Source organism: Hemitrygon akajei, unplaced genomic scaffold (genome assembly GCF_048418815.1).
Source record: "Hemitrygon akajei unplaced genomic scaffold, sHemAka1.3 Scf000034, whole genome shotgun sequence".
Taxonomy (NCBI): domain Eukaryota; kingdom Metazoa; phylum Chordata; class Chondrichthyes; order Myliobatiformes; family Dasyatidae; genus Hemitrygon; species Hemitrygon akajei.
The window spans coordinates 5,311,734-5,339,279 of record NW_027331920.1 but is presented as its reverse complement, the minus strand read 5'-3'; the positions used below and the strand labels follow the sequence as shown (position 1 = coordinate 5,339,279).

Here is a 27,546-nt window from a genome sequence, read left to right as displayed (position 1 = left end):
GTTGCATCGATTGTTTGCTGAGAAACAGTTTACTGCCATTTGTAAATGCTGTGTGTAGGAGCAACACGTCTGTTTTCTGTCTGCATTGTATTCTGTGTTAGGTGTTTATTACGATAAACAGTCACGTGAGCGGGGACGTGGTAAAAGTGATGGGAATAAGTTACATATTCGTACTTTGTTCTGGGCTGTTTTGATCCTGGGACTGGCAAATGCCATATCTTTTGTTGACCGATTAATTGCAGTTTAATTTACGATTAATTATGCTGAAATTTCATCGCTTAAATATTGTATGTTGCTGATAAAGGATCAGATATCTGTCTCCGATATTTATAATGTCATTAGTGGAGTGATTGGAGGTTCGTCATGCAAGGAGAACACTCTGTATGAGGTCTCCAGCAGCGGCAATTGATTTGGTAGAATTGGCCGCTGTGTTGTGTTTATTTCAAATATACCGCTGTTCATTTAGTTCAATTTGACAGAAATAAATTGAAATGTAATCCCTCACCTTGAGAAATATCACGCCGTCTTTTTGATTCATCTGTTCCTTTAACTTAGTGATTTCCTCCTGAATAATCCTTATATTCTCTTGAATTTTAAGAAGATTTTTCTCCATTGGTTTGAGAATCCTCTTCTCTTCTTCCCTGAGATCCCAGAGTAAGCTCTGCTCTTTCTCAGTGATAATCTGGCGCAGTTCAGCAAACTGGGATGTGATGTGAGTCTGAACGCTGTGTGACTGTTCCTGTCGAATGAAACGTGAAGATTAGTTTACTGCATTGCTGTGTTCTATTTCCTTATGACATAAAAGTGACCATTCGGTCAATTGGGGTCCATACTACTTCTGAGACATTCCCGCCAACCCCATTCCCTCACATTTTCCTGAAACTTATTCTCCCTCAGTGACCCATTAACTCCCAGCTGATTCACATCACTCTCCCCCACCTTCACAGGGTTAATTGTAATTAACCATTCATCCAGCATGTCCCTGGGATGTGTCTGAAACTGTCATGAGCACAGGGAGAACATGCAAACTCCACACAGACAGCAGCAGAGGTCAGGATCGAACCCAGGTCACTGGAGCTGCGATACTATGTTATTCTGCATTAAATGGAGCAAAACTCGACAGTAATATCAGAAATTCCGCTCAGGAAGCCTCACCTGAACTCCGGAAATCTTCTCTTTCTGTTGCTGCTCCTTTTCCTGGAAGTCTGATTTCTTTTTTGTGAGAGAGTCTAAGGAAGATTTTACCTGATCCTGAAAGTCAGAGAGTGAAGGAAATAGAAACAAAGATGCATCAAAAGAAACAGGTGATCAAACCCGATTATCACACAAAATGCCGGAGGAACTCAGTGAGTCAGGCAGCATGTATTCAGGGGAAATAAACAGTCTGTGTTTCCGGATAAGATCCTTCATTCGGACTGGGAAGGAATGGGACAGATTGCAGAATAAAAATGTTGGGGATGAGAACCAGCTGACAGGTGACGGGTGAGACAACGTGAGGGGGAACGTGGGGGAGGGTGTTGAAGTGAGAAGCTGAGAGGAGACAGCTGGAACAGGTAAATGGCTGGAGAAGAAGGAATCTAATACGAGAGGACAATCGACCATGGAAGAAACGGGAGGAACTGGGCTGTTTGCGGCCCGAATGGTGACGAGGGAGGAGGTTAGGAGTCAAGTGTAGCACTTGTCCGGTTTGCAGGTGTCAGTGCCAGGAGAGAGATCAGTGGGGAGGAGCGAGTGGATCAGGGCGATACAGGACGTGGACCGCGATCCGAATAGAGAGCGGAGAGCTGCTGGGTGCGGAGGTGGGCTGTGGGGCGGAGAGATGCTAGAATCCCGTTGGAGATGGCGGAAGTTGCAGAGAGTTATGTGTTAGTTATTGAGGCTCGTGTGATGATATGTAGGACACTGGAAATATTTTAAGTATTAAACTAACGTTAGTTTTTACCTTGTAGATTTTAACAGCTCCTTTAATCGGCCTGAAGCAGTGCTCTCTGTGTTCCTCCGCCACTGCACACATCACACAGATCAGTGTCTTGTCCGTTTCACAAAACAGCTTCAGTTCTTCCTCATGTTCCTCGCAGTGACGTTTACTTTCCTTCCCTTTCGGATTCAGGTTTAGATTTCGAACTTTTTGTGTCAGATTTGCTAAGGCCCGATTCACCCTGAGGGTGCGGTCAGCAAACACCGCTCTACATTCCGGGCAGGAATTTCTCTCCTCTCTTTCCCAACACCGTGTGATGCAAGAGCGACAGAAATTGTGTCCGCAATCCAGTATAACCGGATCGGTGAAGAAATCCAGGCAGACGGGACAAATTACCTCCTCGCTCAAACTCTCGTTCTCTCCTTTCGAAGCCATGTTAACTCCCAGCACTTCCTGATTCAGAATGATTTCACTTTCGGGGAGCAGCTGATCCCCTGCAGTACCGCGATTGTCCACTACGCGAGCTGCAGACTCGGGGAATCAAACAACACACACACAATGCTGGTGGAACACAGCAGGCCAGGCAGCATCTGTAGGGAGAAGCACTGTCGACGGTTAGGGCCGAGACCCTTCATCAGGAGAGCTGGTGTGGTATACTGCGTCCAGTGCTCCCGGTGTGGCCTTTTATATATTGGTCAGACCCGACGCAGACTGTGAGATCGTTTCGGTGAACACCTACGCTCGGTCCGCCGGAGAAAGCAGGATCTCCCAGTGGCCACACATTTTAATTCCACGTCCCATTCCCATTCTGATATGTCTATACATGGACTCCTCTACTATCAAGATGAAGCCACATTCAGGTTGGAGGAACAACATCTGGGTAGCCTCCAACCTGACGGCATAAGCATTTACTTCTCTCACTTCCGTTAATGCCCCTCCTCCCCTACTTACCCCATCCCTGACATATTTAGTTGTTTGTTTTTTTTTAATCTCTCTCTGACCATAACTCTGCCTGTTCTCCATCTCTCTCTGGTGCTCCCCCTCCCCCTTTCTTTCTGCCTAGGCCTCCCGTCCCATGATCCTTTCCCTTCTCCAGCTCTGTATCCCTTTTGCCAATCACCTTTCCAGCTCTTGGCTTCACCCCACCCCCTCCGGTCTTCTCCTATCATTTCGCGTTTTCCCCTCCCCCTCCTACTTTCAAATCTCATAGTATCTTTCCTTGCAGTTAGTCCTGATGAAGGGGCTCGGCCCGAAACATCGACAGTGTTTCTCCCTATAGATGCTGCCTGGCCTGCTGTGTTCCACCAGCAGTTTGTGTGTGTTGCTTGAATTTCAAGCATCTGCAGATTTCCTCGTGTTTGTTCAGGGAATCAACATGGTTTTGCTGAATGTGTTCAGTGGAAATTCTGGCCCTTTCTATGTGTAGTGTGGGATCAAAAGCACATTAAAAAGACAACAGATAACAAAACGCGGCCATGGTCTGTCTAAGCCCGGCTACGAGCGGAGGAGGGTTGGCCATATGGCTAGCAACCCCATCTCGTAAAAACCTAGTGCGACAAAAACGTCAGCAGGCATGCTGCAAGGATCAGACTGGGAGGGGCCCTCTCGTCTCCACTGCAGTAATCTCGGGGCAGCGCGCTGTGGGAGTGATCTCCGGGCATGCTGCAAGGATCAGACTGCGAGGGGCCCTCTCGTCTCCACTGCAGTAATCTCGGGGCAGCGCGCTGTGGGAGTGATCTCCGGGCATGCAGCAAGGATCAGACTGGGAGGGGCCCTCTCGTCTCCACTGCAGTAATCTCGGGGCAGCGCGCTGTGGGAGTGATCTCCGGGCATGCAGCAAGGATCAGACTGGGAGGGGCCCTCTCGTCTCCACTGCAGTAATCTCGGAGCAGCGCGCTGTGGGAGTGATCTCCGGGCATGCAGCAAGGATCAGACTGGGAGGGGCCCTCTCGTCTCCACTGCAGTAATCTCGGGGCAGCGCGCTGTGGGAGTGATCTCCGGGAATGCAGCAAGGATCAGACTGGGAGGGGCCCTCTCGTCTCCACTGCAGTAATCTCGGGGCAGCGCGCTGTGGGAGTGATCTCCGGGCATGCAGCAAGGATCAGACTGGGTGGGGCCCTCTCGCCGCCAGACAGGTGAGGTCCTGGTGCCTGTTGGTGAGATCTGGTGAGGAGGCATTCTGCCAGATGGTCTGGACTGTCTGCTCAGGGAACCACTCCACTGTGTCCATCCAGTCCTTCTCCTGCAGTAACTGCAGGACATTCCGTGCTGACCACTGTCTGGTGTTCTTGTGGTCAAAGCTGCTGGTCTGGAAGAACTGTCACCAATTTCATTAACACAAGGTTCACATGGAGAAGCTTCCTGATTGAGACAGACACAGTCTCACAGGGTATTTACAGGGTAGGGGCAGGAATGATGTTTCTCCTGGCTGGGCAGTGGATCCAGGGATCACAGACTCAAAATCCGAGGTCACCTCAGCAGGACTGAGATGAGGAGAGATTTCCCCAACACAGTTGCTGAATATTTGGAACTTTCTCCACAAGTTTTCTAAATTAAACGGACATATTTAGGGGCTCGGCGATGTTGGGAACGTAGCAGGAAAGTAGCGCTGAGGTCAAAGATCAGTCATGTTCTGAGTGAGGGACAGAACAGCGCAACGGGCCGAACAGCCACGCCTGCTCCTGTTTCTTATTTTCTAAATCACGAGTTGACATTTGAGCCTTGTTCTCCCTTGGCCTTCAGCCTGTCGGATTGCACAGGGGAGCGGTGAGAGCCCCAGAGATCCATCAGCAGCCGTTGCGGTTATTTCATGTTCTTGTTATTTATCCTGTTTCTCCATATTTGCATTTGCACAGTTTGTTACCTTCAGCAATCTGGCTGATCTTTCACTGCCTGCTTACTATTCTATATTTTTTCTAAGTATGTCCGCAGGAAAATGCTTCTCGGGGTTGTATGTGGTGACTTCTCTGGACTCTGATAATAAAATTTATTTTGAAATTTGAGTTTCGGGAAACTTGCTTTAATTCTGAGAACAATCTGTGATTGACATATCCAGCTCCCAACAGCAGCCCGTCCTCACACACTCACAGCCATTCAGCAATCACCGTTGGGAGAAGAGTGCTCCCATTGGCTGCGGGGTGTCAGCGGGCGGGACCCTGAGCGCCCGGCCGGGCCGGAGGTTGGAACCGGGACCGAGTGAGGCCGGAGACCGGGAGCTGCGCCTCGGGTTTCGGCTGCACCACCGGCGGGTCGTGAATCCTTCCGAAGGCAGAGCTGAAGCGACTGGCGGAGATTCCGTGAGATGTTTCAGCTACACAGAGGGCGCCCGGCCTTTCCCCGCCGAGGATCGGGGCCTATTGTCCTGATTTGTCTCCCAGACCCGTCCCTTCCTGCTGGGAGACGGGAGCTGCCCCGCAGCGGCTGCGGATGGATCTCCGGAGCTCTCACCGGTCCCCTGTGCAATCCGAACCGCTGAAAACCAAGGGAGAACAAGGCGCAAAGGTAAACTCGTGCTTTAGAAAATAAGTAACATGAGCATGTCTGGCCACTCGGCCCGTTGCGCCTATTCCACCCTTTCCTCAGAATAGTCCTTTTAAAATCTTTTTATTGATTTTAAACAAACACAAAAATGAAACATGAATACAAAGAGCTTGAGAGTACATAATTAATAGGTGAAGGTATAAATACAAATAGATGATAATAAGCTCCCAAACTCATAGTGGTTACAAAAAATGGAGAAAATAAGAAATCCTCCCCCCAAAAAAATGAAAAAAATCCTAACCGACATGGGCCATTGCATTATATCAATTATACACAGTAGCGTCAATAACTCCGCACCTCCATCCAAATAATTAAGGACAATAAAAGTAAGGTTTAGGGAAAGTCAGTTTAGCTTATATGAAAATGTTGAATAAATGGTCTCCAAGTTTCTTCATATTTACCTGAAGGGTCAAAGACAACACTTGTAATTTTTTCTAAACTCGAGAAAACCACTGAAATATAGTTGGAGGACTAATTTCTTTCCAATTCAATAGGATAGATCTTCTCGCCATTAATGTAACAAATGCAATCTTCCGCCGGGCTGGGTGGGGGGGGGGGGGGTAAACGACTATTATCCACCATTGGTAAACCGAAAATTGCAGTAATAGGATGCGGTTGCAATTTGATATTCAGAACTGTTGAAATAATACCAAAAATATCTTTCCAATAATTTTGCAAACAGGGGCTAGACCAGAACATGTGGGTCAATGAAGGGACTTCAGAATGACATCTGTCACAGGTTGGATTAACATAAGAATAAAATCAAGCGAGTTTATCCTTGGACATGTGAGACCTATGAACAATCTTAAATTGTATTAGGCATGTTTAGCACAAATAGAAGAAGGATTGACTAATTGTAAAATTTTCTCCCACTGCTCTGTGGGTATAAGACAGTGAAGTTCTTTTTCCCATTCCTTCTTAATTATTTCTGATACTCCTGTCTGGATTTTCATGATCATATGATAAATGATAGCTACTTAACCCTTCTGGCAAGGATTCAGAGATAGAATTTTTTTCTGTAATGTCCATTGGACATAATTTCAGAAAATACTAACATTCAAGAAATTTCTAACTTGCAAGTATCTAAACAAAATGAGTTTTAGGCTGGATAGCTGTTCAAAGGACATAAAACTGTTATCTCAAAATAGATCGCGAAAACATGTTATACCTTTTGTTTTCCATAACACAAAGGCCTGGTCCATAAAAGAGGGCTGGAAAAAGAAGTTAGATATAATAGGGCTTGATTATTCAAGCCAAAGAATTTACGAAATTGAAACCATATTCTTAATGTATGTTTAACTATAGGATTAGTTATTTGTTTATTCGGTTTAGATAAAGCAAAAGGAAGCGAAGATCCTAAAATAGAAAACAATGAGAAGTTTTGTACAGATTTACACTTCAAATTTACCCATTATGGGCAAGGTACTATGACCGATACTTGTGTCCAAAATATTAAATACTGAATATTAACTGCCCAATAGTAAAATCTCAGGTTTGGCAAAGCAAAACCACCTTCCTTCTTAGGTTTCTGTAAATATTTTTTACTTAATGTAGGATTTTTATTCTGCCACACATACGAGGATATTTTGGAGTCAATAATATCAAAAAAAGATTTAGGAATAAAAATTGGTAATGCTTGGAATAAATATAAAAATTTGGGTAATACTATCATCTTGATGGTATTAATTCGACCAACCAATGACAGAGATAATTGGGACCACCTGGTAACAAGTTGCTTGATTTGTTCAATTAAAGGTAAAAAATTAACTTTCAATAAACCTTTATGTTTCCTGGTAATTTTAATACCCAAATAAGTAAAATGATCTGTGACAACTTTAAATGGTAAGTGTTTATAAATTGGAACTTGCATATTTAATGGAAATAATTCACTCTTATTAAAATTCAGTTTGTAGCCAGAAAAGCTACTAAACTGAGCAAGCAAGGATGAAATATCAGGAATAGATCTCTCAGGGTCAGATATGTATAGTAACAAATCATCAGCATATAATGATAACTTATAAGTCCCTTACCCACAGGTAGTACCAAAAATATTAGGTGATTCACGAATGGCAACGGCTAAAGGTTCCAAAGCAATGTCAAATAATAGAGGACTTAAAGGACAGCCTTGCCTCGTACCACGGGACAACTGAAAAAAAGGAGATCTTTGAGTATTGGTAAGAACTGAAGCAAAAGGATTATAATAGATTCATTTAATCCATGATATAAATTTCAAGCTAAAATTAAAATTCTGCAACGTATTAAATAAATATAGCCATTCAACTCTATCGAACGCCTTTTCAGCATCTAAGGAAATGACATTCTGGTATTTTAGATGAAGAAGAATAAATTATATTAATTAATTTTCTAATGTTAAAAGATGAATAACAGTTTTTAATAAATCTGGTCTGATCTTCTGAGATAATTTGAGGTAATGCATTTTCTAATCTAGTGGCCAAAATTTTGGTAAAAATCTTAGAATCCGTATTCAGCAAGGATATTGGCCGATAGGATGCACATTCAGTGGGGTCTTTATCTTTTTTAAGAATTGGAGAAATGGAGGCATCATAAAAAGATTGTGCTTATTTACCTACAGTTAACGCATCTTTAAAAATTTTACAAAACCAATGAGCTAGTACAGAAGAAAAGGATTTTAAAAATTCAGCAGTATAACCGTCCGGACCAGGGGCTTTATCTGAATTCATTGAAAAAGGGAGTGGGTTCCCCTTTCCAGACCCTGCCCGGGGAGTTGCGCCACTCCTCAGAGTTATATATGGAACCTCTCGGAGAGGGACAGGGAGTGGGTTCCCCTTTCCAGACCCTGCCCGGGGACTTTTGCCACTCCTCAGGGTTATATATGGAACCTTTCAGACAGGGACAGGGATTCGGTTCCCCTTTCCCAGGCAGATGCCCAAAGGTGACCGGGAGCCACCAGAGTGGCTGATGTAATACAAGTCATGGCACGGTGGGTCACTGAGGTAAGGGAACTCATTTGAATGACAGCCCGACTGCATGCGGATTTTGGTGAATTTACCCGATAACTACAGAAAAAAGGAGAATCCCTTGCGTACTTTATAGCTCGTTTTAAGGAAACGTGAGAGTCCAATGTCGGCAAACCCCTGGACAGATCAGTATGTCCAGCTGGCAGTGCAGACTTTTCTAAACTGTCTCAGACCCAAGCCTGCCCACTCCTTTAAGTTAACTAATCTCAATTCGCTGTGTCAGACCTGGCCCCGGGTGACATAAATCCTGATGTATAGGGAGCGCAATTGACTCTTTAAATGGACTGGGGAAAAGCGAGAGTGTGCACAGAGAACCGGTAGTGAGCAGATCGAGTTCGGGTCCCGACGAAGAACCCAGAACGGGTGGCAGGATCGTGCGGATGGTGCAGATGAAGAGGACACTTGGCTAAGGACAGAAACGGGGTTTGTAGAAAGAGGGGACATTGGGCCAGAGATTGTCGCACTGCAATCACAGACAAGAATAATAAGAGGCAGGCGAGAGGGGATGGACCACAGTAATACTCGACAGAGTACCACATTTTCTCTCCACAATCACTTTGGTCCCGGATAGGGCAGGCCAGAGGGGACGGATCACAGTGATACTCGACAGAGTACCACATTTACTCTCCACAATCACTTTGGTCCTGGATAGGGCAGGCCAGAGGGGACGGATCACTGCGATACGAGTACACTTGACAGATAGACCTCAGTATGTGCGGTTGGGAGACTGTAGGTCTGACACAGTGGTCAGCAGAACAGGAGCGCCACAGGGAACCGTACTCTCTCCGGTCCTGTTCACCCTGTACACATCTGACTTCCAATATAACTCGAAGTCCTGCCATGTGCAGAAGTTCGCTGATGACACGGCCATAGTGGGGTGTGTCAGGAATGGACAGGAGGAGGAGTATAGGAAACTGATACAGGACTTTGTGATATGGTGCAACTCAAACTACCTGCGTCTCAATGTCACCAAGACCAAGGAGATGGTGGTGGACTTTAGGAGATCTAGGCCTCATATGGAGCCAGTGATCATTAATGGAGAATGTGTGGAGCAGGTTAAGACCTACAAGTATCTGGGAGTACAGTTGGACGAGAAGCTAGACTGGACTGCCAACACAGATGCCTTGTGCAGGAAGGCACAGAGTCGACTGTACTTCCTTAGAAGGTTGGCGTCATTCAATGTCTGCAGTGAGATGCTGATGATGTTCTATAGGTCAGTTGTTGAGAGCGCCCTCTTCTTTGTGGTGGCGTGTTGGGGAGGAAGCATTAAGAAGAAGGACGCCTCACGTCTTAATAAGCTGATAAGGAAGGCGGGCTCTGTCGTGGGCAAAGTACTGGAGAGTTTAACATCGGTAGCTGAGCGAAGGGCGCTGAGTAGGCTACGGTCAATTATGGAAAACCCTGAACATCCTCTACATAGCACCATCCAGAGACAGAGAAGCAGTTTCAGCGACAGGTTACTGTCGATGCAATGCTCCTCAGACAGGATGAAGAGGTCAATACTCCCCAATGCCATTAGGCTTTACAATTCAACTGCCAGGACTTAAGAACTTTTTTTTTTAAAGCTATTATTAATGCTTTTTGAGTTAGTGATTTAGATGCATATCATATTATTACTGAGTTAAGTATTGTATGTAATGAGTTTTTGCTACAACAAGTGTATGGGACATTGGAAAAAAATGTTGAATTTCCCCATGGGGATGAATAAAGTATCTATCTATCTATCTATCTATCTATTTACTCTCCACAATCCCTTTGGTCCCGGATAGGGCAGGCCAGAGGGGACGGATCACTGCGATACTCGACAGAGTACCACATTTACTCTCCACAATCCCTTTGGTCCCGGATAGGGCAGGCCAGAGGGGACGGATCACTGCGATACTCGACAGAGTACCACATTTACTCTCCACAATCCCTTTGGTCCCGGATAGGGCAGGCCAGAGGGGACGGGTCACAGTGATACTCGACAGAGTACCACATTTACTCTCCACAATCCCTTTGGTCCCGGATCGGGCAGGCCAGAGGGGACAGATCACAGTGATACTCGACAGAGTACCACATTTACTCTCCACAATCCCTTTGGTCCCGGATAGGGCAGGCCAGAGGGGACGGATCACTGCGATACTCGACAGAGTACCACATTTACTCTCCACAATCCCTTTGGTCCCGGATAGGGCAGGCCAGAGGGGACGGATCACTGCGATACTCGACAGAGTACCACATTTACTCTCCACAATCCCTTTGGTCCCGGATAGGGCAGGCCAGAGGGGACGGATCACAGTGATACTCGACAGAGTACCACAGTTACTCTCCACATTCCCTTTGGTCCCGAATAGGGCAGGCCAGAGGGGACGGATCACAGTGATACTCGACAGAGTGCAACATTTACTCTCCACGATCCCTTTGGTCCCGGATAGGTCAGGCCAGAGGGGACGGTGATACAGGCAGCTGTAATCATGCTTACCACACAGGCAGGCTCTTTTCTCACTGCTGTAATCAGGTAGAAGGTACTAGAGCCTCAGGACTCGCCCCACCAGGGTCAGGAACAGCTACTACCCCTCAGCCATCAGGCTGTGGAACAACACAGGATAACTGCCCTCACTTGTCCATAGAGATGCTTCCACAACAAATCATCGTACTGGGACTGTTTCCAAATGAGTGAAATAAGAGGTGGTTGGACTGAGACAGATCACATTCCTGTCTCAGAATTAGAGAAATACAATCTCACAGGATATTTACAGCGGAAGGGCTGGAATGAAGTTTCCCATAAGGTGCGGAACCAGCGGTCACAGACTCAAAATCGGAGGACAACTCAGCAGGACTGAGATGAGGAGAAATTTCCTCACCCAGAGTGCAGTGAATCATTGCAATTATCTCCACAAGGTTTCTAAATTTAATAGACATATCCTGGGGCTCAGCGGTGATGGGAAGTTGCAGGGAAGTGGTGCTGAGGTCAATAGTCAAGCATGTTCTGAGTGAAGGGCAGAAAGGTTGCAAGGGGCCGAATTGCCACGCCTTCTCTATTTCTGATTTTCTGAAACACGAGTTTACCTTTGTGCCTCACTGTTTCTTGTCCTGTCAGATTGAACAGGGAGCGCTGAGAGCACCGGACATCTATCGGCAGCCGCTGCTGTTATTTCATGTTCTCGTTGTTTATTTGCATTGGCGAAGTTTGTTGTCTTCTGCATTCTGGTTGATCTTTCAGTGATCCAGGTGTAGTTACCGTTCTGTAGCTTTGCTCTGTATAACCATATAACCATATAACAATCACTGCACGGAAACAGGCCATTCCGGCCCTCCTAGTCCGTGCCGAACTCTTAATCTCACCTAGTCCCACCTACCCGCACTCAGCCCATAACCCTCCACTCCTTTCCTGTCCATATACCTATCCAATTTTACCTTAAATGACACAACTGAACTGGCCTTTACTACTTCTACAGGAAGTAGTTTGTAGGAGTTGTACGTGGCGACTTATATGTACTCTGTTAGTTTTTGGAATAGTCGCTTGGGGAATCTGAGGTGGAGGAGTATTTGGGGCTTATTTAAAATTATACATAGATATTATCCAACCAATGTTTATTTGACAAGGGTTAATTCTGATATTGAAACTAACTGTTCTTTTTGTGGTTTATATCCAGAGAATTTATTTCATCTGTTTTGGGATTTTGAATATGTTAAAACTTTTTGGGTTGATGTTGGTCAATTTATAGATCAATATATTAATGTGGATTTTACTTTTTGTTTTCAAAATGTCTTATTTGGGTTTACTACTAACACCAAATCTCATAGGGATCATTTCTTTATCATAAATCTTTTGTTATTTACAGCAAATTTTATATCCATAAATGCAATCACAGCAATAAGAAACCTTCATTTATATTTTGATGTCAGACTTCAAACTATACTTTTATACTCTGAAAACTTCCCATAGCCAGAAGGCTGTAAAGACTGTACAGATTTGTCAACGTTCTGGGTTATCTCTGTAAATGTTCCTGTTTTGTGACTCCTCTTAGAATTAGACTCCTTCTGTCCAACAATATTTTGAGCGGATTTCCTTGTTTATTTGTGTATTTAAAGTTAATAGTTATATATTTGTTGCTACTTTTGTGTGACTCCCTGGCTTTGTTAGCATATGTTTAGTGTTGCTGTTTTTGATTGTGTTTAATAAAAAATTTAAAAATTTAAAAATAATAATAAAATTTACTTTGAACTTTGAGCCTCGGGGAACTTGCTTTGATTCTGAGAACAAACTGTGACTGACATCTCCAGCTCCAGGCAGCAGTCCGCCCTCGGATACACTCACAGCCAATCAGAGAACACCACTGGGAGACTCTTGCCTCCATTGGCTGAGGGGTGTCAGTGGGCGGGACGCTGAGCGGACCGAAGTTTGGAATCGGGAACGAGTGGACCCGGTGAGAGACCCGAGATTGGGAGCAGCTCCCCGGGTAAAGGCTGCAACAGCGGCCGGAGTTTTGAATCCTTCCGATGGCGGAGGTGAAGATTCTGGCGGAGATTCCGTGAGATGTTTCAGCCACACAGAGGGCGCCCGCTCTTTCCCCGCCGTGGATCGGGGCCTATTGTCCGGAGTTTACTCCCAGTCCTGTCCCCTGCTGCTGGGATACGGGAGCTGGCCCGCAGCGGCTGCCGGTGGATCTCCGGAGCTCTCACCGGTCCCCTGTGCAATCCGAATGGCTGAAGGCCAAGGGAGAACAAGGCGCAAAGGTAAACTCGGACTTTAGAAAATAAGTAACTGGAGCAGACCTGGCCACTCGGCCCGTTGCGCCTATTCCACCCTTTCCTCAGAGTAGTCCTTTCTTTTTAAATCTTTTTATTGATTTTAAACAAACATAAATGAAACATGAATACAAAGAGCTTGAGAGTACATAATTAATAGGTTAAGGTATAAATACAAATAGATGATAATAACCTCCCAAACTCATAGTATTTACAAAAAATGGAAAAAATAAGAAACCCTCCCCCCCCCAAAAAAATGAAAAAAATCCTAACCGACATGGGCCATTGCATTATATCAATTATACACAGTAGCGTCAGTAACTCCGCACCTCCATCCAAATAACTAAGGACAATAAAAGTAAGGTTTAGGAAAAGTCAGTTTAGCTCATATGAAAATGTTGAATAAATGGTCTCCAAGTTTCTTCATATTTAACTGAAGTGTCAAAGACAACACTTTTAATTTTTTCTAAACTCGAACAAGAAATAGTTTGAGAAAACCACTGAAATATAGTTGGAGGATTAATTTCTTTCCAATTCAATAGGATAGATCTTCTAGCCATTAATGTAACAAATGCAATCATCCGCCGGGCTGGGGGGGAATAAACGACTATTATCCAACATTGGTAAACCGAAAATTGCAGTAATAGGATGCGGTTGCAATTTGATATTCAGAACTGTTGAAATAATACCAAAAATATCTTTCCAATAATTTTGCAAACAGGGGCAAGACCATAACATGTGGGTCAATGAAGCGACTTCAGAATGACATCTGTCACAGGTTGGATTTTCATAAGATTAAAATCGAGCGAGTTTATCCTTGGACATGTGAGCCCTATGAACAACCTTAAATTGTATTTGGCATGTTTAGCACAAATAAAAGAAGAATTGACTAATTGTAAAATTTTCTCCCACTGCTCTGTGGGTATAAGACAGTGAAGTTCTTTTTCCCATTCCTTCTTAATTATTTCTGATACTCCTGGCTGTATTTTCATGATCATATGATAAATGATGGCTACTTAACCCTTCTGGCAAGGATTCAGAGCTAGAATTTTTTTCTGTAATGTCCATTTGACATAATTTCAGAAAATACTAACATTCAAGAAATTTCTAACTTGCAAGTATGTAAAAAAAAAGTTTTAGGTTGGACAGCTGTTCAAAGGACATAAAAATGTTATCTAAAAATAGATCACGAAAACATGTTATACCTTTTGTTTTTCCATAACACAAAGGCTTGGTGCATAAAAGAGGGCTGGAAAAAGAAGTTAGATATAATAGGGCTTGATTATTCAAGCCAAAGACTTTATTAAATTGAAACCATATTCTTAATGTATGTTTAACTATAGGATTAGTTCTTTGTTTATTCGGTTTAGATAAAGCAAAAGGAAGCGAAGATCCTAAAATAGAAAACAATGAGAAGTCTTGTACAGATTTACACTCCAAATTTACCCATTGTGGGCAAGGTTCTATGACCGGTTCTTGTGTCCAAAATATTAAATATTGAATATTAACTGCCCAATAGTAAAATCTCAGGTTTGGCAAAGCAAAACCACCTTCCTTCTTAGGCTTCTGTAAATATTTTTTACTTAATGTAGGATTTTTATTCTGCCACACATACGAGGATATTTTGGAGTCAATAATATCAAAAAAAGATTTAGTAATAAAAATTGGTAATGTTTGGAATAAATATTAATTGATAGTATTAATTCAACCAACCAATGACAGAGATAATGGGGACCACCTGGTAACAAGTTGCTTGATTTGTTCAATTAAAGGTAAAAAATTAACTTTAAATAAACCCTTATGTTTCTTCGTAATTTTAATACCCAAATAAGTAAAATGATCTGTGACAACTTTAAATGGTAAGTGTTTATAAATTGAAACTTGCATATTTAATGGAAATAATTCATTCTTATTAAAATTCAGTTTGTAGCTGGAAAAGCTACTAAACTGAGCAAGCAAGGATAAAATAGCAGGAATAGATCTCTCAGGGCCAGATATGAATAGTAACAAATCATCAGCATATAATGATAACTTTTAAGTCCCTTCCCTACGGTTAATTCCAAAAGTATTAGGTGATCCACAAATGGCAACGGCTAAAGGTTCCAAAGCAATGTCAAATAATAGAGGACTTAAAGGGCAGCCTTGCCTCGTACCACGGGACAACAGAAGAAAAGGAGATCCTTGATTATTGGTAAGAAATGAAGCCAAAGGATTATAACATGTTAATTTAATCCATGATATAAATTTCAAGCTAAAATTAAAATTCTGCAATGTATTAAATAAATATGGCCATTCAACTCTATCGAACGCTCTTTCTGGTATTTTAGATGAAGAAGTATAAATTATATTAATTAATTTTCTAATGTTAAAAATGAATAACAGTTTTTAATAAATCCGGTCTGATACTCAGAGATAATTTGAGGTAATTTATTTTCTAATCTAGTGGCCAGAATTTTGGTAAAAATCTTAGAATCCGTATCCAGCAAAGATATTGGCCGATAGGATGCACATTCAGTGGGGTCTTTATTTTTTTTAAGAATTGGAGAAATGGTGGCACTATAAAAAGATTGTGGTAATTTACCTACAATTAACGCATCTTTAAAAATTTTACAAAGCCAAGGAGTGAGTATGGAAGAAAAGGAGTTAAAAAATTCAGCAGTATAACCGTCCAGACCAGGGGCTTTAGCCAAATTCATTGAAAAATAACCTCTTTTATTTCGTTTTCCGTAATAGGTGAGTCTAGAAATACACAATCTTCTGCTGTTAATTTTGGGATATTCAATTTTCTTAAAAATGCAACCATTATGGAAGAATCTTCAACAAATTCTGATTGATATAAAAAGTTATAAAAATCTTGAAAGGCTTTATTTATCTCTTTATGATCAATCGTCAAAGTGCCATCTCGTTTATGAATCTTAATGATTTGTCGTTTAACCAAAGCAGTTTTTCAATTGATTAGCCAATAAGTGCTTAAAACTGGGTTCTGGATTTAATTAACTGATTTTCAATCGAGGAGGATAATAACAAACAGTGCTCCATTTGAAGTTCAATCCTCTTTTTATAAAGTACTTTACTGGGGGTCACTGAATAAAGGGATGGGTTTCAATCAGTAATTCATCCTTGTGTCACCATATCAAGCTTTGACCCATTGTGAATCAGAGAGATCAGAAGATTGAGAGGACGTAATTCACTCAGGTTCACCAATGGAGTATTAAAGGCAGTGGTTCAGGGCAGGTTATTTTTGAGCTTTCATCAGTGGCCACTCCACAGTCAGGATGGATTATCAAGAAAACCTTCATTAGCAGGAGCAAGTGGAATGGTCATTGTTGGAGTGGACAGAGTTGGAGCGGAGACTTCGAGGCTTTAATTCTTTGAGGTTTCAGTGGGGAGAGCAGTCAGTTGGAGAAGGCAAAATCATGACGGAGGTAGAATTTTTTTTGCCCCTTCTTTACATTTTCTCAGTTGGAACAGTGGAGATGACAGGCGGGATGATGGAAAGCTGCTTTGTGGGATGTGGGAAGGCAGGGGACCCTCCTGTGTCCCTGATAACTACACCTGTGAGAAGGGCATCCAGCTTCAGCTCCGAACAATTCACATTACGGAGTTGGAGCTGGAACTGGATGAACTCCAGATCATTCGGGAGGCTGAAGGGGTGATAGGTAGGACATTTGAGAGGTAGTTGCACCCAAGGTGCACGGCACAGGAAACTGGGTGACTGTCTGGAAGGGGAAGGGGGAAACAGAGAGTGCAGTTTACCCCTGTGTCCATCCCTCTGAACAACACAGGTATCACTTTAGGTACAGTCAGGGATGGGGGGATGACCTGGCAAAGGAAATTCACAGCAACAGGGTCTCTGGCACTTAGTCTGGCTCTGAGACTGAGAACGGAAGGGAGGAGACGAGGTGTGCTGTGGTCAGAGGTGATTCAGCAACAGGGTCTCTGGCACTTAGTCTGGCTCCGAGACTGAGAAGGGAAGGGAGGAGATGAGGTGAGCTGTGGTCAGAGGTGATTCAGCAACAGGGTCTCTGGCACTTAGTCTGGCTCCGAGACTGAGAAGGGAAGGGAGGAGACGAGGTGAGCTGTGGTCAGAGGTGATTCAGCAACAGGGTCTCTGGCACTTAGTCTGGCTCTGAGACTGAGAAGGGAAGGGAGGAGACGAGGTGAGCTGTGGTCAGAGGTGATTCAGCAACAGGGTCTCTGGCACTTAGTCTGGCTCTGAGACTGAGAAGGGAATGGAGGAGACGTGGTGAGCTGTGGTCAGAGGTGATTCAGCAACAGGGTCTCTGGCACTTAGTCTGGCTCTGAGACTGAGAAGGGAAGGGAGGAGACGAGGTGAGCTGTGGTCAGAGGTGATTCAGCAACAGGGTCTCTGGCACTTAGTCTGGCTCTGAGACTGAGAACGGAAGGGAGGAGACGAGGTGAGCTGTGGTCAGAGGTGATTCAGCAACAGGGTCTCTGGCACTTAGTCTGGCTCTGAGACTGAGAAGGGAAGGGAGGAGATGTGGTGAGCTGTGGTCAGAGGTGATTCAGCAACAGGGTCTCTGGCACTTAGTCTGGCTCTGAGACTGAGAAGGGAAGGGAGGAGACGAGGTGAGCTGTGGTCAGAGGTGATTCAGCAACAGGGTCTCTGGCACTTAGTCTGGCTCTGAGACTGAGAAGGGAAGGGAGGAGACGAGGTGAGCTGTGGTCAGAGGTGATTCAGCAACAGGGTCTCTGGCACTTAGTCTGGCTCCGAGACTGAGAAGGGAAGGGAGGAGACGAGCTGAGCTGTGGTCAGAGGTGATTCAGCAACAGGGTCTCTGGCACTTAGTCTGGCTCTGAGACTGAGAAGGGAAGGGAGGAGACGAGGTGAGCTGTGGTCAGAGGTGATTCAGCAACAGGGTCTCTGGAACTTAGTCTGGCTCCGATACTGAGAAGGGAAGGGAGGAGACGAGGTGAGCTGTGGTCAGAGGTGATTCAGCAACAGGGTCTCTGGCACTTAGTCTGGCTCCGAGACTGAGAAGGGAAGGGAGGAGACGAGGTGAGCTGTGGTCAGAGGTGATTCAGCAACAGGGTCTCTGGCACTTAGTCTGGCTCTGAGACTGAGAAGGGAAGGGAGGAGACGAGGTGAGCTGTGGTCAGGGTGATTCAGCAACAGGGTCTCTGGCACTTAGTCTGGCTCCGAGACTGAGAAGGGAAGGGAGGAGACGAGGTGAGCTGTGGTCAGAGGTGATTCAGCAACAGGGTCTCTGGCACTTAGTCTGGCTCTGAGACTGAGAAGGGAAGGGAGGAGACGAGCTGAGCTGTGGTCAGAGGTGATTCAGCAACAGGGTCTCTGGCACTTAGTCTGGCTCCGAGACTGAGAAGGGAAGGGAGGAGACGTGGTGAGCTGTGGTCAGAGGTGATTCAGCAACAGGGTCTCTGGCACTTAGTCTGGCTCTGAGACTGAGAAGGGAAGGGAGGAGACGAGGTGAGCTGTGGTCAGAGGTGATTCAGCAACAGGGTCTCTGGCACTTAGTCTGGCTCCGAGACTGAGAAGGGAAGGGAGGAGAAGAGGTGAGCTGTGGTCAGAGGTGATTCAGCAACAGGGTCTCTGGCACTTAGTCTGGCTCCGAGACTGAGAAGGGAAGGGAGGAGACGAGGTGAGCTGTGGTCAGAGGTGATTCTGCAACAGGGTCTCTGGCACTTAGTCTGGCTCTGAGACTGAGAAGGGAAGGGAGGAGACGAGCTGAGCTGTGGTCAGAGGTGATTCAGCAACAGGGTCTCTGGCACTTAGTCTGGTTCCGAGACTGAGAAGGGAAGGGAGGAGACGAGGTGAACTGTGGTCAGACGTGATTCAGCAACAGGGTCTCTGGCACTTAGTCTGGCTCGGAGACTGAGAAGGGAAGGGAGGAGACGAGGTGAGCTGTGGTCAGAGGTGATTCAGCAACAGGGTCTCTGGCACTTAGTCTGGCTCTGAGACTGAGAAGGGAAGGGAGGAGACGAGGTGAGCTGTGGTCAGAGGTGATTCAGCAACAGGGTCTCTGGCACTTAGTCTGGCTCCGAGACTGAGAAGGGAAGGGAGGAGACGAGGTGAGCTGTGGTCAGAGGTGATTCAGCAACAGGGTCTCTGGCACTTAGTCTGGCTCCGAGACTGAGAAGGGAAGGGAGGAGACGAGGTGAGCTGTGGTCAGAGGTGATTCAGCAACAGGGTCTCTGGCACTTAGTCTGGCTCTGAGACTGAGAAGGGAAGGGAGGAGACGAGCTGAGCTGTGGTCAGAGGTGATTCAGCAACAGGGTCTCTGGCACTTAGTCTGGCTCCGAGACTGAGAAGGGAAGGGAGGAGACGAGGTGAGCTGTGGTCAGACGTGATTCAGCAACAGGGTCTCTGGCACTTAGTCTGGCTCTGAGACTGAGAAGGGAAGGGAGGAGACGAGGTGAGCTGTGGTCAGAGGTGATTCAGCAACAGGGTCTCTGGCACTTAGTCTGGCTCTGAGACTGAGAAGGGAAGGGAGGAGACGAGGTGAGCTGTGGTCAGAGGTGATTCAGCAACAGGGTCTCTGGCACTTAGTCTGGCTCTGAGACTGAGAAGGGAAGGGAGGAGACGTGGTGAGCTGTGGTGATACGTGGCTTGTTAGCTCAGGGAACTGACAGGATGTTCTGTAGGTGAGAATGAAATTCCAGGATGGTGTGTTCCCTCCTGCATGCTGGCATCTGGGTCATCTCAGGTCGAGTGCTCAGCATTCCTAAGGAGGGTGGACAGTGAAGGTCGTGGTCCATGTGGGTAACAATGATATGGGCTGGTAGAGTGACGAGGGTCTGTAAAGGGAGTTCAGGGAGTGAGATGCTAATTTAAAGGGCAGCTCCTCCAGTCCTGTGATCTCAGGACTGCCATCTGTGTGATGTGGCAGGAATCAGAAGATTATACAGTTTAACACGTGGCTAAAGAGTTGGTGCAGGAGGGAGGGTATAAGATTTTTGGATCATTCGAGCTGGTGAGGATTGCTGTGTACAGAGGAATGTGAGTGTGTTGGTGGGGAGAGCACGTCGTTGATGCAGTGTGACTGGGCACACAGGTCTCTCTCTCACGCTGTCTCTCTCTTTTTTTCTCTGTCTCTCTCACACACACACAAACACATCAGTGGAGTGGGAGGGACGGGAGTGAGAAGGGAAAAGCGGAATGAAGAGGATGGAGTTAGGACTTCTTCACAAAGTCCCAGACTCACGCAACCCTCCCCCTCTGGAATTGGTCCCATTCCCTCCCTCAGGCTGGGGGTGAGCGTTAAGTTGCCTTGTCAACAAGAAAAGGAATTGTTCGATAACATCTGGTTAACACACTTTGATAATAAATTTACTTTGAACTTGAACATTGAAATGTACTGTTTGTGAAACGTGTACTGATGAGAAATGGTCTCAGTGAAGGTCCGAGAGTGCAAAATGAACCGGTTATCAGCCCCACTGCTCCGTGCCAGACAAGAACCAGTCTGTCCCATCTGTCTGTGCTTGACCCATCTCCCTCTAATGTTTCCTTTTTCTGTACCTGTCCCAGTGTCTTTTATTTTCCTCCTCAACCCCGTTCCCTGCCTTCTCCCCATGACCTTTGACACCTTTACTGATCAAGCACTGATCAGCCTCTGTTTTAAATAAACCCGATGACTTGGCCTCTGAGCCGTCCGTGGCAATGAATTCCACAGCTCCCTCATCTCTCCAAATGCATGCTGTCTGCAATTAGACATTGTGACGCAGAAGGTTAAAAATGGCAGCTATCTACTCTGTCTATACCTCTCGTAATCTAATCAAACTCTTTCCGGTCACCCTGATCCTCCTTCACTCCAGAGAAAACAGCCCAAGTTTGTCTGAACTCTTAAGTCAATAAATGGTGGGTTGTTGATTAATAAGGGTGTCGAAGCTGACGTGGAGAAAGCAGCAGTCTGGAGTTGAGAGGGAAATTCGAGTGGTGGAGAAGACTCAATGGACGGAATGAGTATTTCAGTTCCTACGACGAGCGGTATAGTGGTGAGATGGCGAAGCGATGCGGAGGAAGCTGCGGGTGCAGGTAAGAGTGAGTGTCCAGGTAGGAAATGGTGTTAAGCAGCTTTTCACTCCGTCTTCCAAACCAACAACAACTAACACCGAGTGGATCGATCATAAGCGCTTTTATATTTACTGGCAGAAGGGACGATGAGCAATGCACAGGAGCTGGTACTAGCTTTGTCCGAAAACAAAACACAGACAGTGCGGTCACCCCGATGGGCACAAGTTCACGGACAGGGTGCACTCCGTTGTCTGCTGAATCACAGCTGCGGGTCTGCACTCAAGTGCTCAGGTACCATGTTGCACGAACATTATTAGCAAAGCTCTCTGATACAACACAGGTTCCAGCTGGTTACAGGCCATTTTGGTGGGACAAGTGAAGTACATTTCCACAGTGGTGGAGAAGCATTCCTACACCCCTCGCCCCCTGTGAAACCCTTCCAACCCCTACACTACTCCCCATATCTGTTAATACCCTCTGTGAAAACCCTTCCAACCCCTACACCACTCCCCATTTCTGTTAACACCCCCTGTGAAAACCCTTCCAACCCCTACACCACTCCCCATTTCTGTTAACACCCCTTGTGAAAACCCTTCCAACCCCTACACCACTCCCCATTTCTGTTAACACCCCCTGTGAAAACCCTTCCAACCCCTACACCACTCCCCATTTCTGTTAACACCCCCTGTGAAAACCCTTCCAACCCCTACACCACTCCCCATTTCTGTTAACACCCCCTGTGAAAACCCTTCCAACCCCTACACCACTCCCCATTTCTGTTAACACCCCCTGTGAAAACACTTCCAACCCATACACCACTCCCCATTTCTGTTAACACCGTCTGTGAAAACTCTTCCAACCCCTACACCACTCCCCATTTCTGTTAACACCCTCTGTGAAAACCCTTCCAACCCCTACACCACTCCCCATTTCTGTTAACACCCCCTGTGAAAACCCTTCCAACCCCTACACCACTCCCCATTTCTGTTAACACCCGCTGTGAAAAAACTTCCAACCCATACGCCGCTCCCCATTTCTGTTAACACCCCCTGTGAAAACCCATCCAACCCCTACACCACTCCCCATTTCCGTTAACACCCCCTGTGAAAACCCTTCTAACCCCTACACCACTCCCCATTTCTGTTAACACACCCTGTGAAAACTCTTCCAACCCCTACACCACTCCACATTTCTGTTAACACCCCCTGTGAAAACCCTTCTAACCCCTACACCACTCCCCATTTCTGTTAACACCCCCTGTGAAAACCCTTCCAACCCCTACACCACCCTCCATTTCTGTTAACACCCCCTGTGAAAACCCTTCCAACCCCTACATCACTCCCCATTTCTGTTAACACGCTCTGTGAAAACTCTTCCAACCCCTACAACACTCCCCATTTCTGTTAACACCCTCTGTGAAAATCCTTCCAACCCCGACACCACTCCCGATTTCTGTTAACACCCTCTGTGAAATCCCTTCCAACCCCTACACCACTCCCCATTTCTGTTAACACCCCCTGTAAAAACCCTTCCAACCCCTACAACACTCCCCATTTCTGTTAACACCCTCTGTGAAAACCCATCCAACCCCTACACCACTTCCCATTTCCGTTAACACCCCTTGTGAAAACCCTTCCAACCTCTACACCACTCCCCATTTCTGTTAACACCCCTTGTGAAAACCCTTCCAACCCCTACACCACTCGCCATTTCTGTTAACACTCTCTGTGAACACACTTCCAACCCCTACACCACTCCCCATTTCTGTTAACACCGTCTGTGAAAACCCTTCCAACCCCTACACCACTCCCCATTTCTGTTAACACCCCCTGTGAAAACCCTTCCAACTCCTACACCACTCCCCATTTCTGTTAATACCCCCTGTGAAAACCCTTCCAACCCTCACACCACTCCCGATTTCTGTTAACACCCCCTGTGAAAACCCTTCCAACCCCTACATCACTCCCCATTGCTGTTAACACCCTCTTTGAAAACCCTTCCAACCCCGACACCACTCCTCATTTCTGTTAACACCTCCGATCCTTGCAGCCCTCACCATCTGGGAAAACCCTTCTGATCCTACTCCCATCACCATTCTGTAAACCTGCCTCACCCCTACGCCACTCGCCATCTCTGTAAAGCCCTCCACAATCCACCCCGGCGCATTCAGGTGACAGCTGACCCGAGAAAGACACCGACCTTGGCAGGTGGCAGGGCTCACAAAACACTTTCACACTGGCTGATTTAGTAAACCTACCGATTTGCATGGTGATCTTCACTAAACCTCTTCCTACCTTCCCATCTTTACTTTCCCCCTCCACTTTCTGCTTTCCACAAGGATTCCATTCGTCTCTTCCCACTAATCCCCCTGCTGGAACATATCCTTGCAAGCAAGGGAAGTTCTACAGGCTCCCATTTTCTTTCCCTCTCAGCTCCATTCGTCCTTCCAGGTGAAGCAACACTTCACCTGTGAGTCTGTCAGGTTGATCTACTCTACCCGATGCTGCTGGTTCAGCCTCCGCTACGTCAGTGAGGCCCAATGTAGATCGGGAGTCCACTTTGTCAAGTACCTTTGCTCTGTCCACAACAAACGGAATTTCCCGGTCACAAACAGGTGAAACTCTGCAGATGCTGGAAATCCAAGCAACACAGGAGAATTTTTTTCAACGATTTCATGTCCCCTGGCCACGATGATCTTACTGTCACTGTGGATACCCCGTTCATGTACACCTCCCCCTCCCACCAGGAAAGTCACAGAGCTCTCCGCTTCCTTCTGGACACCAGACCCAACGAGTTCCCCTCCACAAACACTCCCCTGCTCTTTGTTTCGCTTGTCTTCTTTGTTTGAGCTGAGCTCGACTGTCACTTCTTTCTGTCACCATGCAGTGAACTGGTGCTGGTCACGTGTGTGAATGATTTGGAGGGGAATGCAGATCGAACAATTAGTGAGATTGTGGATGACACCAGAACTGGTGTGTGGGGGAAGTGAGGGTTGTCTGAGGTTACAGTGGGATGGAGACCAGTTGGGGAAGTGGGCATAGGAGAGCAGCGGAACATTACTGTTACTCAAAAACAGGTCTTCAGGAGGTCAAAAAGACCATCATTCAGATGGAGAGACAGCTTCCCTTGGGGCTCTGGATTCACCAGAGAAGACTGGTGCTGTGGTTCAGCTCATCAGGTTGGAGGGAACCAGGAGTATAAGGTGTTGCTCCTCCCTCCTGAGCATCAGCTCATCAATTAGGGGAACAATTCGTGGAGCAGCTTCGCACCATCCGTCCCAAGCAGAACCTTCCAGTGCCAAACATTTCAATACTGATTCCCATCCCTGTTCTGACATGTCGATCGATGGACTTCTCTTGTGCCGGGATGAAATCCCCCGTCTGGGTGGAGGTGCAACATCTTATATTCAGTCTGAGCACTCCAACCTGATGCATGAATATTGATCTCGCCTTCTGATAGACCAAACCCACCCCCACCCCCGTCTTCTTCTATTCCACACTCTTACTTCTCACCTGCCTATTACATCCGCCGGGTCCCCTCCTCCCTCTCTCTCTCCCCTCTGGTGCACTCTCCTCACCGACCAGATTATTTCTTCTCCAACCCTTGACCTTTCCCACCCACCTGCCACCTTCCAGCTAGCCTCTTTCCCCTCCCCATATTTTTATTCTGGCTTCTTCTGGGTACATCCAGCACTCAGGGCATGTCCTTTTCTTACTGTTACTATCAGGTAGGAGGTACAGGAGCCTGAAGGCACACACTAGGAGATTCAGGAACAGCTTCGTCTCTTCTGCCATCCGATTCCTAAATGGACATTGTACCCTTGGACACTACCTCAATTTTTTAATGTAATGTATTTCTGTTTTTGAACGTTTTTAAAATCTATTCAATATAAGCATACTGTAATTGTTTTATTTATTCATTACTATTATTTTTATTTCATTTATTATTATTACTTTAACAAAAAGAATTTTACTCCTCATGTATGAGAAGGATGTCAGAAATAAAGTGAATTCATTCATCCGGATCGCGGGGCCAAGAGAGAGGGAAAGGACCCGGACTGTCCCGGGATGCGGATCCATGGTGTGTCGGCATCTCACAGTAATTGTCCCTCGGTCGCGGGAAATCTCCGCCCGTGGCGCCGCTCCGACATGCTGCCGTGTCAATGAGCCTTTCGTTTACCGAGCACAGGCGTGATTTTTGGAAAGGTTTCGACCCTTACGCTTGCCTATGTGATCTCCTGGTCACGATGAATCCTGGAGCGAACACGGGAGAGTCTGTGAATGTTGGAAATCCAAAGCCACTCACTCAAAACGCTGAAGGAACTCAGCAGCTCAGGCAGCATCTGTGCAAAAGAATAAACTGCCGGCGGTTCGGGACGAGTCCCTTCTTCAGCACTGAGAAGGACGGGGGAAACGCCAGAATCAAAAGGTGTGCAGTATAATCAGAGGGGAAAGGGATTAGCTAGAATGTGATCGTTGAAGCCAGGCGGGTGGGAAAGGTCAAGGGCTGGAGAAGAAAAATCTGATAGCAGCGGAGAGTGACCATAGAACATAGTAATCCACAGCACATTACAGGCGCTTCTGCCCACAATGTTGTGTCGACCATGGATCCTAATTCGGAATTTCCCTGCCGTACAGCCCTCTATTTTTAAGCTCCGTGTACGGTACCTATATAAGAGTCTCTTCACAGACCCTGTTGTATCCGCCTCTACCACCTTCACTGGAAATGCGTCCCATGCTCCCTTCTGTGTGTAAAACGTACCTCTGACATCTCCCCTTGTACCTATTTCCAAGCACCTTAAAACGATGCCCCCTCGTGTTACCCATTTCAACACTGGGAAAAAGCCTCTGGCTATCCACACTATCAAACCCCTCGTCATCTTATACACCTCTGTCAAGTCACCTCTCGTCCTCCGTCGCTCCAAGAAGGAAATGCCAAGTTCACTCAATCTATTCTCATAAGACATGCTCTCCAATCCAGGCAAGATCTTTGTAACGCTGCTCTGCACTCTCTCTATAGTATCCACATCCTTCCTGTAGTGAGGTGTCCAGAAATGAACAGAGTGCTCCAAGTGGTGTGGAACTAAGGTTTTATATCCCTGTAACATTGCCTCATGGCTCTTGAATTCAACCCCACAGTTGATGAAGTCCAACACACCATACGCCTTTCTAACAACACGGTCAACCTGCGGAGCAGCTTTGAGCTCCTATTGGACACAGATCCTCGACACTGCCAAGAGTTTCAGTATTAATATTTGGTTGGTCAAATTTGAAGACAGAATTTGCTAACTTGCAGTCCTCTGGTACTTCTCCCATCCTGGTTGATAATGCAAAGATCATCGGCAGAGGCTCTGCAGTTTTTTCCCTCTCTTCCCACAGTAGCCTGGGGTAGATCTCACCTGGCCCCAGCGACTTGTCTAACTTAATATCTTTCCAGTGCTCCAGCACGTCCTCCTTCTTAATGTCTATATGCTCAAGCATTTCAATCCGCTGTAAGTCATCCCCACAATTGTGAAGGTCCCCTTCCCTGGTGAATACTGAAGCAAACTATTCATTAAGTACCAACGCTACCTGATCTAACTCAGGTATTGCACTCTATTGGTCCTACGATCACATTGCTCATCCTCTTGCTCTTCACATACTTGGAGAATGCCTTGGTGTTTTCCTCAATCCTGCTCATCAAGGGCTTCTCATGGCCCCTTCTGGCTCTCCTAATTCACACTTACACTCCTTCCATAACCTTGTAATTCTCTAGAAATCCATCTGTACTCAGTTTATTGGAGCTTTCATAAGCTTTTCTGTTCTTCTCAACTAGATTTTCTACATCCTTTGTACACTATGGTTCATCTACCCCACCGTGTGCTCCCTGCATCAATGAAACATACCTGTGCAGAACGCCATGCCAGTGTTCCCTGAACATTTGCGACATTTCTGCCGTGCATTTCCCTGAAAACACCTGCCCACAATGATTTGCAGGTAGTGATCCTGTGAAATTCATTGTCATGGCCGGCTCGGAGGCCAAGCCATCGGTTTGTCACGTACCCCGTGACCGGGTTACCGAACCGGCAGAAATGGAACACACTTTGGAGTCTGGTATTACTGCAGCTAATAGTGTTTATTAGTAAACTAAGCAATACAGTCTTATAAAAATGCAAATATGTGAAACAGGTTAGCAATGATATGTACAGAAGTGTGGAAATAGGAATTAAAACCAAGCTCTTTCAAAGTCTCGGGGTAAATGGATAGTCTTACGATGGTGAAGAGTTCAGTTCAGTTTAGGTGGAGGGAGAGAGGGAGGGAAGGAGAGAGAGAGGGAGGGAGGGGAGAGAGAGGGGGAGGGAGAGAGAGAGAGGGAGGGAGAGA

General features: G+C 46.0%; 2 protein-coding genes across 2 annotated transcripts in view; both read right to left on the bottom strand.

Annotated features, from left to right (window-relative positions):
* Positions 1–2,144, bottom strand: part of LOC140719971 (zinc-binding protein A33-like) — a 33,468-nt gene extending 31,324 nt beyond the window's left edge. The window contains exons 1-3 of the mRNA XM_073034885.1: positions 1,943–2,144; positions 1,156–1,251; positions 506–739 (exon numbers count right to left, since the gene is read on the bottom strand). Of these exons, the coding sequence (XP_072890986.1) occupies positions 506–739; positions 1,156–1,251; positions 1,943–2,014 (402 nt within the window). The 5' untranslated portion in view covers positions 2,015–2,144. The remainder of the gene's footprint in view (positions 1–505; positions 740–1,155; positions 1,252–1,942) is intronic.
* Positions 1–27,546, bottom strand: part of LOC140719980 (uncharacterized) — a 263,215-nt gene that overhangs the window by 218,704 nt on the left and 16,965 nt on the right. The gene's annotated exons all lie outside the window — the stretch shown is intronic.